General features: G+C 40.1%; 1 protein-coding gene across 8 annotated transcripts in view; it reads left to right on the top strand.

Annotated features, from left to right (window-relative positions):
• The window catches only part of BBX (BBX high mobility group box domain containing), a 282,022-nt gene extending 268,817 nt beyond the window's left edge, over positions 1-13,205 (top strand). For 7 of the 8 annotated variants that reach the window (XM_060010595.1, XM_060010596.1, XM_060010594.1 and 4 more), the window contains 3 exons: positions 205-402; positions 2,413-2,599; positions 7,385-13,205. In XM_060010595.1, coding sequence (XP_059866578.1) covers positions 205-402; positions 2,413-2,599; positions 7,385-7,472 — 473 coding nt within the window. In that variant the 3' untranslated portion in view covers positions 7,473-13,205. The remainder of the gene's footprint in view (positions 1-204; positions 403-2,412; positions 2,600-7,384) is intronic. The other variant, XM_060010601.1, reaches the window with a different exon arrangement.
• The last annotated feature ends 2,388 nt before the right edge of the window (positions 13,206-15,593 follow it).

The raw sequence follows: 15,593 nt of genomic DNA on the forward strand, positions 1-15,593 counted from the left end.
TGTACTTAATTTATCAAAGCACATATTTATAGAAATATTTGTTTAAAATTATAGTCAGTATTTCTTTTTTCTATCAATACTCTGAAAACTCTAAATGTAAGTTCTTGTTCAGATAAGTCAGACATTTAGAAATACTTCCTTCCCAGAGCAACGTTGGTGCCTTGTGTTTTTGTGTGTAACATTATATGGTTTGTCCTTTTTCAGCCATATTTTCAGAAGACAAAAACACCACAGAGCCTGCTTATAAGGTTAAAAATGCCCCATCCATTCCCAGCACTCCAGAGCCAACAACAACGCAAGAACCCTTGGTGGGCAGTCAAAAGAGAAAAGCAAGGAAAACCAAGATCACACACCTTGTCAGGACGGCAGATGGCCGGGTATCACCAGCAGGAGGTACTTTGGGTAAGACAAGGAAGCTTTAGACAGAGATGACCAGAGCAAGCAGGTGACCATCAGGGCCACAGTGGCCAGAAAATGACTATAATCCAACTGTGGGTCCTCAGTGAAAAATGGATCTGTCTGTCAGTCTGGTCACAGTAACATTTTCTCTCTCTGGATCTCCTTGAGAACTGGTTTCCTACAGCATTCTAAACGTACATGTTTTAGTCCATGTTTTAAAATCATAGCTCTTTTCCCAAGAGCATATCCGGAATTCCTAGGAAGGAAAGGTAGCTTTTAGGACTGTCAGCTACCTTCTCCTTCTCAGCATGCACACAAACCGTCTTAAGTAAATTCCCAAAGATCCGAGACTTTTAAAAATACTGGATGAGTCTTTGTCCCTGGCTCACGTTTTAAGTCATTACAAACCAGATCATCAGGTGTTCAAACCAATGAATTAAGAAAACTGAGAAAGAAAGCATCCAGCATTTCCTGTACAGCTGATTCAGACCACTAAGGGAGCCTGAGAATGCTTCTGGATTTCTTGATTCTCTGGGCTAATCCTGAACCAAATATTAACTTACAGTGAATTTCTCCATTTCAGTCTTGGCCTGTGGTCTCTTTACTGTTCCTGGTGGCCTCTGTGGAATTGCCTGAGGGGCCCGGCTTAAGCGAGTGACACTGAGCATCCCCCCCTCCTATCTAGGGGTGGTACACCAACCAAGCATTAGTGGACTTAGCTGCTGCCTTTCTGCCTTTCAGCGCCTCTAGCGTCTCATTCTATCAGCCCTGAAGGAGGCGTTCCCCACCCCCCTTACCCTAACCCAGTTTCCAGACAAAGGTCAAGGGTCCATAATGACTTCTGTAACTAGCAAAAAAAAATGTTTAAATGAATGCTTTTTGAGAATATTTATAAATAACTGATTTAGGTTAATCTAGTTGGTAGACTTATTGTATGCTGAGATCGAAGTCATTTAGTGAATTTTGTGCACTTGTGTTTTGCATATGTAGATTGTTAAACCTTAAAGTATATTAAAGACCCCTAATTTTACTGTCATATACGAAGTGAAACTCAAAGAGGTGGAATTTTGTTTCATAACACATCGAACCACTAAGTAGGATGAGGATTAGAATCTAGTTTTCATGATACTTAGTCCAGCGGGCTCCTCTCTCCTTCCCTTTCCACTCTGGATTCTGCTCTGTGATTTTCACATTGTATAAATTGTTATAGCCTCATTTTTGCTTTAGGAAGAGTGAAAGATCTTAGAAAATATTCCCTTTTATGTAGAAAAGCATATAGCACTTCATGTTCTAATATATGACATTTACAGCCTTTATCAATTACTTTCTGTAGTTAAAATGTTTTATTATAAAAACCATGGTAAAGATTACTCCTCTTCCTCTCTAATGGCTGTATAAAGTGTACTTACTTCCAACAAATGTATTGGCATAGCATTTCGGCCACCTCTTCATAAATACCAGAGGGCCCTTTGCTTCCTTTCAGTAGGTCTTCAGAACAAAAATAACAGTTTAGGATCTCATTGGAACTGATTGATCTCATTGGGATTAGTTTAGGCTATCCTAAGTGTCGGTAACACAGCATACTGAATGCCCACGGTGCACCGTAGGGCATGCTGTGGCCTCATCAGGAATGTTTGGTCAGTTGAGTTTTTAAGGGCCATTTTACAGCATCCACTGGCCCCTCTGCACAAGTCCCTTGGGTTTTATTTTGGCCACGGTCCATTTTTCCCTCTTTCTCTAAGATTGACCTATTCTTTGTTCTTGGATAAAACACAGCTCCTCCGCTCAGCTTCAGGGCATGGTGCTGCCCGTGGTTGCAGTTGAGCTTAATAAAAGAGTTTTATTCCCATGGAAGAAGAGATTCTGTAAAAGCCTTAATATCGGTGGATGACAGAAGTGAACAGTAAAGCATATTAGCTCATTTCACATTGTCTGACACTGAGTTTTCTCTGTGTCCCTTCTCTGGAGGGGACAGAGCGATCCCTCTCGTGATGAATTTTCCTTTCGTTACAGATGACAAACCAAAGGAACAACTGCAGAGGAGTCTTGCTAAGGTGACCGAGACGGGCTGCAATGACGAATGCTCACACAACCGGGAGGCCACGGAGACGCGGAGCAGCACCCCGGAGATGCCAGCCGTGTCTGCGTTCTTCAGCCTCGCTGCGCTGGCCGAAGTGGCCGCCATGGAAAATGTGCACAGGTCAGCAGTGGGGAACCTCGCTGCCCTGGGCTCTGGGGACCTGTTCACTTTCACCCCCTTTCACGGAACATGGGTGGAGACAGTGATATGGAAGCCCAAATCATCCTTTCTGACGTGGTCTGTGATATTTTCAATGATTGGGGTTCGGGAGACTTTTGTTTACGAGGTGGTAACCGAAGTATGTATACTGTTCAGCAGTGTGGGAAAATATAAGGGAGTATTGCCCACCAGGTATTTTACTTTGAACATAGTATTATTCTGTGATTAAGCTTCATTTCTGAAAAAGCCTGAGAGAGCAGAGAAGCAATATCATCTAATCATTAAAGCTTTAGAGTCAGGTCTCAGACCTGAGTTTGAGTCCTACCTCTGTCACCTGAAAACTGTAAGGCCTTGAGCAAGACCATTCACTTCTCTATCCTCTGTTTTTCCTTTTATACTGTGGCTGTAAGTGGTTCGCATTTCATAGAGATGTTATATAGAATAAATCTAGTGTCCCAGTACCGGCACATGGTAACACCCCCATTGAGGATGGCGTTGGTGGTACTAGCGGAAGAAAACAGTGTGGTTCAGGAAAAAGAGCATCTCAGCATCTGACTCATGGAAGGCAGAAGGCCTGGATTTTTCTTCAGCTCTCTGTGTTTGTTAAAAAGTCATTTATTTCTCTGGGCCTCCGTTTTCTCATCTTCTGTTTAGCATAACAATATCCCCAAAGAATCACAAAGTTGTGAGGCTCAGATGAGACCAGATACGAAAGCCTTTTGAACTCAGTGAAGTCCCACAGAAAGTATATTAAGTTCTAAGTATATAATTGGGTGTTCTGCTACTTAATGGATCCTTTGGGAAGATAAAAAAGCCTTTTGTGAATTCAGGTATTTCTTGTTTTTATTCAAAGTGGATTACCCACAGATGAGTTCTTTCTTAGGTTTTCAGTCTTCAGCCCAACAGAGCTTGAAATCTACCCCAACGTGTCTACCCATCTGTCAGGCTCCATTCTCCTTCACATCCAGGTTTAGGAGACCCCAATGGAAGCTTTGTTTGCCTCTTGCTGTTTACCTGTCATATTACAGTTCTAGTGCCTCCTCACAAATAGCCTCTAGATTTTTCCAAGAAGTCAAATTCCTTTTTTTTTTTTTTTTTTTTTTTTGCGGTACGCGGGCCTCTCACTGTTGTGGCCTCTCCCGTTGCGGAGCACAGGCTCCAGACGCACAAGCTCAGCGGCCACGGCTCACGGGCCCAGCCGCTCCGTGGCATGTGGGAGCGTACATTATCAGAATTCCTTTTCATGTGTACACTGCAAGTGCCTAATAGCAAGTGAACGGTGACAGACATTGTTAAAATCTGCTCAGGTCTCTGAGGGAGATAATGCACAGACACTTCTCCACTCGTGAAGTTTTACAGTCGAGCACAGAGGACAAACTCATAGCGCATGCAAAAAGAATTAAAAATATGCCTGAGTGTTATTAAGTGCCCCCATAAATTGTGGGAATAAGAGGTCATGTAAGAATTCGGGGGGGGGTCATAATCCAGGGCTCAGGAAGGGCCACCACACAGTCACCTTTGCTGCTGCCAGTGTCCCCTTCTGAGCACGACTGGTGACACCTCTGCTCTGTTAACCAGCCGCCTCCACCCCAGTGACTTTCAGCTGCAGCAGCAGAAAGCGGCAGCAAGCCTTTCCACTGTCACCACCACCTTCCTCTCCGTCCTGCGGTCACGTGGAATCGCTTACTCCCGTCCAGATAAGCCAGCTTCTTGCCTTTGTGCGTCCTCCTCTCGGGTGAACGGCCTGTCTGTCTTTTGTCCTCTTCTCTCAGTCTTCCTCCTGAAGTCCTGCACACTCGCTGTGCACACCTCTCTTAGACCAGCTGCCGCACTGGGTTGTAGTTATTTGTTGATGCATCTGTCTCCTTCCAGTACACTTTGAAAGCAAAGCACTGGTGTTATTCTTCATGTACACAGCTTCCTTAGTTCCTGTTACGCAATGGACGAATGAACAAGTGAATGGCTGAGTGAATAAATGAGGTGTTCTTGAGAATGACTGCCTAAGTTAGCTAGCAGGCATAGAAAAATGGTGTTCTTTTTTTTTTTTTTACACCTCCCATTAGCAAGAAAAAATATTGCCTATTAGAATTTTACTATCAGGCTTCTCTGGTGGCACAGCGGTTGAGAGTCCACCTGCCCATGCAGGGGACACAGGTTCATGCCCCGGTCCGGGAGGATCCCACATGCCGCACAGCGGCTAGGCCCGTGAGCCATGGCCGCTGAGCCTGCGCGTCCGGAGCCTGTGCTCCGCAACAGGAGAGGCCACAGCGGTGAGAGGCCTGCATACCATAAAAAAAAAAGAATTTTACTATCAACCTAACAAATGGTTAGTGTTCTTACTATCTAGACAGACAGACAGCCTTGGAGAATCTTAGTTGTAACTTCAGCAGTTAACCTGTTAAAGCAGAGATCCCAGCCATCCCTCCACCTGCAGGCTTAATGTAATTGTACCTGGGTTGCACATCAATTAATTATTTCTTAGGCATCACCTAGTTCATAATTTAGAGAGTGGTCGACAGAGTTAGGGGTAAACATATATTACCTGCATTCTTGCCACAAGCAACCTTAATATTGGGTTCAGAAACCCAACATAGAAAAGCAGTTTTACAGAATGCAGGAAGTAGGAAATTGGAATTAACCTTTGTTGAGAGCCTGTTTATTTACTAGGAGTTTTATAAGGATGGAAGCTCATTACATTTATTCTTAAAATCAGCTCTGCCAGGTGCGTCTTTTTAGTTCCATTTTAATGATGGTACAGGCGGTTAATTAACTTGCTAAGAGCACACAGCTAAACTTGAGTCAAGATCTGAATCCAAGTCTTTGAACTTCATTGTCTTTGCCTTTGCTCCAGCGTGCCACTTAAGCAAGCATCTGTCATGTCATAGAGATTCATGGGGAATCTCACCTGACCTTCCCCTGGGAGCTGGAACCATCACTTCGTGGCAGCCACCTCATGCTCCTACCTCCTTTTCTTTTTCCACTGAGTAAGCTGGGCTTTCACCCCAATTTCTCTCTCTCCCTCTTGCTTGCTCTTTTTTGTTTTTGCATTGTATTTTTCATCTTTCACTTATTTTTCTTTGTATGTTTCCTTTTCCAATACTTGTTAAAATTCTTTTTTGCTTTTGTAATATTGTTACACATCCAATCTTAAAAGTAAAAAATAGCATTTTAATTTCATCTTTCTTGAACAAAGAGTTGAACATATTGAATAGTTGGTTCTTACAGCATCCCCACATAAATAAACAGACTAATCCAGAGGCTTGATTATAACACGTTTTGTTTTTCTAAATTCCTAATATCTTTAGCTAAGTGATCGTTGGATTCTGAAATCCCCAAATGTAATCTATCTGTATTAATTTTCTTTTTTGTTCATCAAGAAAAAGAAAATTAGATATAGTTATGGAGAGATACAATTTGAATTTTAAAATAGCTCCTTTTATTTCACGTAATCTGAAGAAGATACTGTATTGAAACGGTCAAACCAGTGAAAACACTGCTGCTCTATCCCATATTTTCAGCACAGTGCTGTGCACTACAGACCATCGTAGGCCAGAGCAGTGAGTATGCATTGTTGAGGCTTGGGAAACCTATTAGGACATGTCAAGGAGGTGCCCAATCCTATCTTTTTAGAACGAGAAGCTCTATAGAAAGTACCAAGAAATTTTCTTATAACCATGAAGTAAATCGTATTTTTCTTCCTACTCATTAAACAACAAGCTGAATGAAAAATAACTGTTTGATCTATGTCTGTTTGATGTAGATCCAATCCAAATGATAAGAATTTCCATGAATTTTTTTAAGTCTTGTCTAGAGTTCTTTCTCCATATGTGTTGATTTTGGCCCAAGTTGATTGGATTTTCTCACACACTAAAATTCAGAGCTGGTACTTGCCTTCTTCCCTGTGCATTCTCCCTCCATATGCCTTTGAGACTTCTCTTTCGTTAGGCGGGTTTCATTGTTTTCTTTTCATTCATTTTTTAAGTCACAGTTCACCTCTCTCTGCAGAGGCCATCCCTTTTATTGGCCTTAAGTTTTGAAATCGGGCTTATTATTATATATCTCAAGAAATGAGCCTGAAGGTCATCGGTTAGTATAGGAGAGTCTTCTTCCCCTTGGGCAAGTCAAGGAAAGGAATGTGTCTTTTTTTTTTTTTTTTTTTTTTTTTTGCGGTACGCGGGCCTCTCACCGTTGTGGCCTCTCCCGTTGAGGAGCACAGGCTGCGGACGCACAGGCTCAGCAGCCATGGCTCACGGGCCCAGCCGCTCCGCGGCATGCGGGACCTTCCCGGACCGGGGCACGAACCCGTGTCCCCTGCATCGGCAGGCAGACTCTCAACCACTGCGCCACCAGGGAAGCCCTGTCATTTTTTAATATAAGTAGATCCAGAGGAAAATTGTCATCCTAGAACCATAGCCCTTGACTGAAAGGTTTCCACTTCCTGGGAATTTCACCAAATCTGTTGGTGCTTCAGGTTTTGTCTCTACATAATGGAGGTGGTTGTTTGGGGGCAGAGTATGTTGTTGAGTTGTATGAGAGGAACTGAGATAAGAAATCCTTAAAAAAGAAAAATAAAGAAGCTTTAAGAATAAAAACAGTTTTAATTAAACGGTGTAAGTAGTAAGTCAGTGGTAGCTATTAAACAAGATATGTTGGAAAGCTTTTGTTGGTCATTCATCATCCTCTCCTGTTTCTGATAATGTACTCTCAAAAAGTGATTTCTCTCTTTTTCTTCCTCTTATTTTACAGAGGTCAGAGATCAACTCCGCTCACCCATGATGGACAGCCAAAAGAAATGCCACAGGCTCCTGTACTTATTTCTTGCGCTGACCAGTGAAGCGCCCTTTAATTGTAAAACATTGTGCTTTACCTACTACCCTAGCCTTGTCTTTACTGAGAGATGCTAGTGAGTCCATGTGGTGGAAAATATAGACTGCAAACAAGTGCTTGTTGCCCTACACGGCCCAGATTCACTTGAAGCAGAAGTTGGCACCCTGGGCCAGTTTGTTCTTTCAGAACCCAGAGTCTTTGAGGGTGATGTTATCTGTCTGATAATGAGCAGAAACGGGATGATCCTAGAGCTTTGCTTTCTATTGAAGGCTTTTGATGGTAATAGGTGGTAACTTGGTAAAAGGCTGCCTTTACTGTAGCTCATCCAGCATCTCTTTTACCAACCAGAGAGTGTGAAACTAGTTTCGTATATTACCTAGTTATTCTTTCAAAACAAAAACAAAAAACAAAAAAAACAAAAACTGACACACTGCACTAGTTATTATTAGATATTCTTAGTCTTTTTTGTACATGGAGATTTATGTTCTAAGATGGTTTATATAATAGGTTATACCTACATTTATATTGTAGAATAATATTAAAAAGCCTGTTCCAGAGACTCCCAGACAGCACGGGCAGGCAGATGTACCATTGTTAGCGGTGTATGCTCGGCCTTGTGGTCCATATATTCTGCACTTTTATATTTGCCACCAGAGTGGTAGTTTGCTGGCAAAAAGAGAAAGAGAGAGAAGAAGAAAAATTACAGTTCTTACAAGCAGAATTTTTTTCTTAGCCTTGAGTGACCAAGAAGAATTTGCTTGGGTCAAATTGTGGCGAATATTTTCCCAGACAGGGGAAGAGTCCAGCAGATTACAGATTACTGATGTTTTCATGCCTTGAGGATTCTTTTATTTTTACACAGGGTCTGAGTGACCAATGGATCGTTCATACAGACAAAAAAAGAAAAATATTATTCAGAAGTGACCTTAGTATTACTTCACTATTCAGAACACATTGAAGACACACCCACTTCGTGTGGACTTTGAGCTACAGACCTTTTACATCCATCCCAGACAGACTGGACGGGTAGCAATTGCTATGCACAGCCTAATTGGCACTGCAGGTTTTTAGAGCCATTTTGAGTTTTTGTGGTTACGGAGGTATTGATGAGGGAGGTGTGCCTGACCAGAGTGGGACTCGCAGTTATAGATCCAACCTGCAAGTTTCCTGTTTCCTTTTCATGTTTTGTTGCTTTTGAACATAAAACCAACCATACATATGCCAGTGCAAGTGGATTAACTGGCTTAGAACATTCAACATATTGACTCCACCACCTGACGTTCACAGTATCTTGTTTCTTAGCAACAGATGCAAAATGATAAATCAAAATTAGTCGGCGGCTACAGATTTTACAGGGTATTTGTTCCATAGCACAAAGTATTTCCCCACTCTTGCATCACAGCACAAACTACCAAATTTTAATTATTGGATTCCAGCAATAATTTTTACTGGTTTTCAAACTGGCGGAATTTTGATAGTGTTAGTTCAAGTTTGAAACTTTTGAATTAGATCTCTAAATGGTGACAGTTTACAAGGTTTTATCTAGCTTTCTTATTTATACTTGACTGAATTGTAATGATGATTTTTTTTCTAATCGTAATTTGACCTAATAGCCATACAAAAAAATGACTCTATTAGTACTGACTAGGTTTAGCTTTTCACGGTTGTAGATATTACTTCAGTTTCGGTGCTGGAAAATATGTACAACATACTAACAGAATTGAAAAAGAACAGAGAGATTTGGGCGTTTTTTTTTCAAAGCAGGTAAAGAGGGCATCAGGGCATTGGAATGGTGTCCTCAAAAATGCATATTCCTTGTGGGCATGGAGGAAGAAGGAATTAGTAAGCAAGGTTAATCAGAGGCAGAAGCTTAACCCCATTCACACAAAAATAAATCAGGTGAGCAACCCCAGATTTTAGCATGAGATTTTTACTATGATGCTGTTGTATTAATATTTTCTAAATTTCGAAACACAAATTGAATGTTTGAAAATTGCTGGGTCCCAGTGTTGGTGGCTGTTGGAGTTTCTGGACCACTTGCTAGCAGTGATTTAAAAATTATAATTAGCTAAAATCCAAAAAAAAAAAGAATCAACAACAAAAATTGTTTGGTGCAGAACATGCACCTTGACAATGGTACTAACTTGTTATTCTCTAGAACATGTTAGAATAGGTCTATTTTTGCCAGTGCCCTCTCCTCCAGTCCTCTGATTACATTTCACTAGAGTTCCTTAAGAGAGTGCTGTATATTCATGGGACCTTTTTTAAAAAGAAGCAAAACAAAAGATTACTTTTTTCTATGTGATTAATATATCTTACTTGATCTGCTTTTCCTAAACCTCAGTGGCTTTTCCCTTAGGCAGGGGTCGGGGTGGAGGGCAACCTACTGGATACGACTGTTTTCAGATACTTTAGAAAAAAAAAACAAAAAAAAAAACCCACCTTTTTGTAGACATGCTTAATTTTTAAGCGGTTAGGCACTGAGAGTAGCAGAAATCCTGCAAAGCTTTATAGTCTTTTAGACACTCGCCTTGTCATTTCTCTGAGTAAAGTCTTGATTTCAAAAATAGTGCTTTTCTCATGCCCTGAATCCACTGGAGAGGGGTGTTGGTATTTTCAGGTAACAACATTTGTTAGCACAAATATTGCAGACCAACATGTAGTACCCTCCCCCATTTATCATCTTCATTTCACTTCTCTCATTCTTTTTTATTTTGGAAAATCATATTGCTATGGTGTGTACCTTAATCTGCCAGCAAACACCATCTACACTAACATTTGTCCCACACGCATCCTCAAGCGAAAAAGTTGTTGCACCTTATGTATATCTCAAGCAAACCAAAATATGATGCTCTTCTGCTTTTGTTTTATTCTAAATTGTTGTATCATATCTTTCTGAAACCATTCTGAATCTAGTTGAAATTATCAATATTTATGCTTTTAACCTTAATTTCTGGATTCAAACCTGTATATAAATCTTTTGAAAAAAATTGTCCTAGCCCTTCTCTGTGTTGCTGGAAGTGGATGATTTAGTCTCAGATGGAGACACAGTACTGTTCCAGTTTTCTTTAGCCTTTTATTTATTTAGTTATTCTGGGTATTTTCCTATGTAATTTTGAAGTGTGTAGAGTATATTATAGTTACTGAAGCTGCAGCTCTAAGAAGCTGAGTGAAAGAGAGAAAATACTGTAAGACACCCTTCTTAAGTGTTTATTTGTTTGGATAACTGTAATGAGGCCAGGAAAAGGAAAAAGGTCCCACAGCCACTTTGAAGACACAGGTTCTTATCCCCAAACTAGGTTAGTTCCCAGATTTTAGATGAACATGGTGAATTCTTTAAAGCCCTCTTTTTTAAAGGATCTATCATACCATTGTAATTCTGACAGTCTTTTCCCCCCCGAAAATATATTTATTTAATTCCATCAGATGAGCTTTCTACCAGTGCCCCCTCGAAGCCATGCTGAACTCATTCCCACGTTATCACTGTTATTATAGTTCCTGCCATTAAAACTGCTGCAGAGGAAAAAAGTGATGGAACACTATGAACAAAAAGGAGCATCTGAACTGGTCTGGTTAGTCAGAACGCAACTTGTGTAATCTCTGTCACTCTCTTATCAAGTCAGATGCTACCCTGCCTGAGTCATAGAAAATTTTGTTTGCACTCTGTAGTCCTTGGCTCATCCTCTGGAAATGTTTGCACCTATGTAAAATCTCAAGCAAATTATAAATCGATACAGCACTAGGAGTAAGCTGAAAACTGAATGACATGTTTTGTTTATACAGTTCCGGGGGAGGGATGGGGAATATCAAGTAACTCTGTTCCAAGTTTGGCATTTGGCATTAATGTGAAGCAGTGGGACCATGCTGCCTGCTAAACTACTGTATGAATCCTAAGTGTTCTGGAGACCAGCAGCTGGAGGCTGGAGGCCAGCATCCACACAGCAAAGGGGAAGCATCGCCGCTCCATGGGGGAAAAGGAAGGAAGTCGTGCAAGGCCTGGAGTCATCATTTGTAAAGGGAAAGTCGGGGTGTACGTGATGCTGTGAGAAGTTTCACCTTTGATTGCACTGCTCCACAGAGCCCTCAGATAAGGCCAATCCTAATGGGCTACCTCGGCTTTAACGGTTAATTTCAGTAAGTCCTGTTTCAAAGGTTTGTCTTTTTTTTGCTTCTACCTTCAGTGCCACTATTTTCCGCTGCAGTGTTTTGACTTCCCAAACCACCTTCTCCAGAGAGAACAATGTATTGCTGAAAATGGGCAGTAGAAGCAAATGCTCTTATTACATTTGACCTATAAAGTATTCAGAGTGACTGCTAGGTGGGAATTAAAATTTAACTTTCCCCACATAGGATCTCGTTTTGCACCTTATAAAGAGTGTACTAATTGTTAATTAGGTGTTGCTTTTATTTATACAAGCATTCCCAAAGAATTAGATTTGGATTTTGTGTTTATTTGAGTTTGGGGATTTTTTTTTTTTTACAGTTATCTTATTTAGATTGACTAACATCATACTTAACAATAGAAAAAAGAAACAGTTGTTCAGTTCATCTTACCAGATATGTCTGGTGAAGTATTCAGGGTTTGATGGACTGCTTTGCTTTTATATAGTTTGGAAGTGATAGTGAAGTTTATTATACCCCATATTAAATGACCTTGTCCTTTTCACTGGGGACATTATCTTACATTTTAGGAAAAGAAGCAGCAAAAGAGTGAACAAGACAAGTACATTTGATTCCCCTCATACACCTCCATCTGTTTGTGCTACGCTTTCCTTAAAAATATAAATATACATTTTCTTCACACATACAAAAAAGTTTCCTCTCCTGGCCAAATTTTGTTTGTGGTGGTATGATTTATACTAATAATTGAAAAGAGGAAACCTTGTGCTTAGAAGTTCAGTGGCCACTGTTTTCTTGTCGCAGTCAGTGGTCAAAATTGATCCTGCCCTTAAGTTGATCTTTATGCACAGAATTAGTTATTGTGAACATTACTACTCTTTCCAAAGATTTTCTAATAACTTGGGCCAGAACTGGTTACCGAGGAGCAAGGACCTAATTCCATGCCTCCACACCCTCCCACTGCACCGCACCACACATCTTACCTCACAAGCTCTAACCTAAATCACAGAGGCACGCGTTTCGTGGACTAACCATGACCTCCCCTTGCGGCCCCAGGGGGGTGCTCCCGTCCCCTGACACCTCACTTTAGTGCCTCAGCTCGTAGCGGCAGAACTGGGGTGGGGGAGGTTTGTGATCTGGAGCTCAGCACATGCTTGGCAACATGTTTCTCATTTCCTTAGCGCTCATGTCTTACTCTCAGGAATCTGTCAAAAAGGAATAAAAACCACCTGAGAGTCCACATACCAGATTATGAACTTTTCCCATAGGTTTGAATTGCTTACTTACCTGTCATAAATTAACCACAGCTTCATTTGACCACCAGGTCTTAAGTCTGTTGACAGTTTTCAGCATGACCGAATCGCTCATTTTTTTTTGCTTTCAGAAATTGGCTTGGTTCTCTTTAGAGTTGGTGTAAACATGCCATGTAATAAATGATTTCCACTTAATGGTACAACAGAATTATTGCTTTCTTAGATGTATGTGTAGTAAAAGTCAATATACACATTTATATAATTTCTTTCTTCAAAATCTTATACTTAATTTGATATTTCTAAAAATTGCACATGTAAGTCATGTGTATAACATGCTAAAGTACTTTAACTGTGATCTTAAAACTGAATAAAAATATTTAATAAAAATTTGAAATATTTTAAAGATATTATTCAATTTTTTTTTTTTTTTTTTTTTTGGTTCACACTACTGGCCATAGTGTATGTGCCTTCAATAGACCATATTTTCTAAAAACAGTAGGGAAAATACTTTAATACAAATAAGACGCTTCAACTATTTTAGAATACCAAATGATGGTCTCCCCTAAACTTTACCTGAGATTCACCATTGTATGAGCAGCCTTGGTTGCTTTTGCCTAACGTGTGGAGCAGAAATCAGCCCTACAGAAGAAGGAAAACATGCTTCAGTCTGCTGTGCAGGAGGAGAGGCTCCTTGGGAAAGTGTGACCTGCCTGAGCATACCGTCTTGCCCCGAACTATAATAAAAGGATGGAAATGGTATCGTTAAGACTGTAGTATAAACTCAGGCCTCAAGTTTGGTGAATATGATGTTCCTGAACCGTAGAACCTTGGATATGCTTTTTTTTTTTTTAAATCCTTTGGATTGGCACACGATTGTGCCAATTGGCACACAATTGTGCGCATGCGCGCACAGTGTATAAATACATATATAATTATGTCACAGCCGTTGCATTCAGACAGACTTGGCTCCAAAGTGTGGCTCCACCCATTTACTGCTGGGTTTCTTAACCTCCCTGAATCACACTTCACTAACCTAAATGATGGTGGTTAATAATAACTTCTTAACACCACTACTGGGATGAAAAGGAAATACATATGAAAATGTTGGCATGGGGCCTGTAACGGAAATGCTCATTAAGTGGTAATTGTTGACTGTATTATATTTATTCCAACTGGAAGGTTGATATGTTAGTGTATTCAAAGGAGATGCTAAGTATAACTTCGTCTTCAGAATGAGCTAGGGTCCTGATGCCTTAGGGATAAGCTGTTTGGATTTGATGTTGTGGAAAACTCACGGTAGGTTGAGTTCACATAGCTAACTCATACTTGTATGTGTAGCACTATAAGATTTTTCTGTAAAATCTGTCTGCCTAATGAATTACATTTTCTGATACTCCAGCACACTTCCTTTGAATTATTGAGAATAAAATGTATTGGGGGAATATAAATTCTGTTAGGGAAAAGGGTGATAATATGCATATGTGTGTGGTTTTATGATCCTACATATACAATCACATCTGTCCTTTTGGGTAGAACATGAAATCTCTTGCAAGGAACAATAAAATGGTTCTTATCAATAAGTGAGCTAAAACTAATACTACTGACTCTATTCCATGCATATTGAACAAAGGTAAAGTTGCTGATCATAATGTATCGGAAACCTTGTCACCTTTTTGAAATATGGAAATTTTCAAATATATGCAAAGATAGAGCGGCTAGTATACTGAATGCCACGTACCCATCACCCAGCCTCAAGCACCTGTATTTCCTCAATTGCTTCGTCTGTATTTCACCCATTTTCCTCCATTTCATCCCCCAACCCCAGATATGTATATCCCAGAAGTGTGATTTCATGTATAAATACTTGAGATAGTCTTTAAAAACAAATATTTTGATATGCACATTCATTTTAAGTATCACCTCACGATTCCAAAAGTATGTTTCTTGTCCAAAGCAAAAGGAATTCATGAGCCACAGCACTGCTGGAGTGAAGATCATTTGGAATTAGAAAACGCTGCTCAAATTGGGTATCTCTGTATTTGACATTTTTAATTTACAGTTTCTAAACAGATTTTAAGAAAGACGGACTTTTCTTAGCATATTATTTATTTAATTTATTTAGGTCTTGCTTTCTATGATTTTGTTGTAGTTAATGTCTAAAAAGGCCCAAGGGCTAAAACTTACAACTATATAAAACTTTTATAAACTTGCTGTGTCCTTTACACTTTTCCCTCCAACCCTGTCCCTGCTGCATTTTCTGTCTCAGACTTTTAAGAGTGAAATCTGTTCTTGTAGGGGAGAGGTAGAGACAAAATTTTAGATGAACTCTGGAAGGCAGGTTGCCAGAGACTTTAAAAATCTGCAATCCTGGGTCAACAGGCCAGAAATTAAAGCATAAAGTGAAATCCCTTGCTGGAAGAGATAAAATGATAATTCCTACTTTAAGGCTCATCTACTCAGCGATCCCTTACCCTAGAGAATTTCACAAAAGGTCATTTTGTCTCAGGATTGTGTATTGCAAAGTCAGAAGAGAAAATGTGGGGATTGAAAGTTTCTTGAGAATGATGGAGGATGAAAGGGGGAAAGGGAAATTTCATGCAAACACGTCTTTAGAGTTCAGTGTCTAAAAGTCAAAGTGGTTTTGAAGCCAAAGTCAAATGGTTTTAAAGCCAGCATGGAAATATTTCCAAGAAGTATGCTTGAGTATAATTTCTTGATTTTTTTCTACTATTGGGCATCATATCTGTGGTGCTTAT

This window comes from Delphinus delphis, chromosome 4 (assembly GCF_949987515.2).
Source record: "Delphinus delphis chromosome 4, mDelDel1.2, whole genome shotgun sequence".
NCBI classification, from domain to species: Eukaryota; Metazoa; Chordata; class Mammalia; order Artiodactyla; family Delphinidae; genus Delphinus; species Delphinus delphis.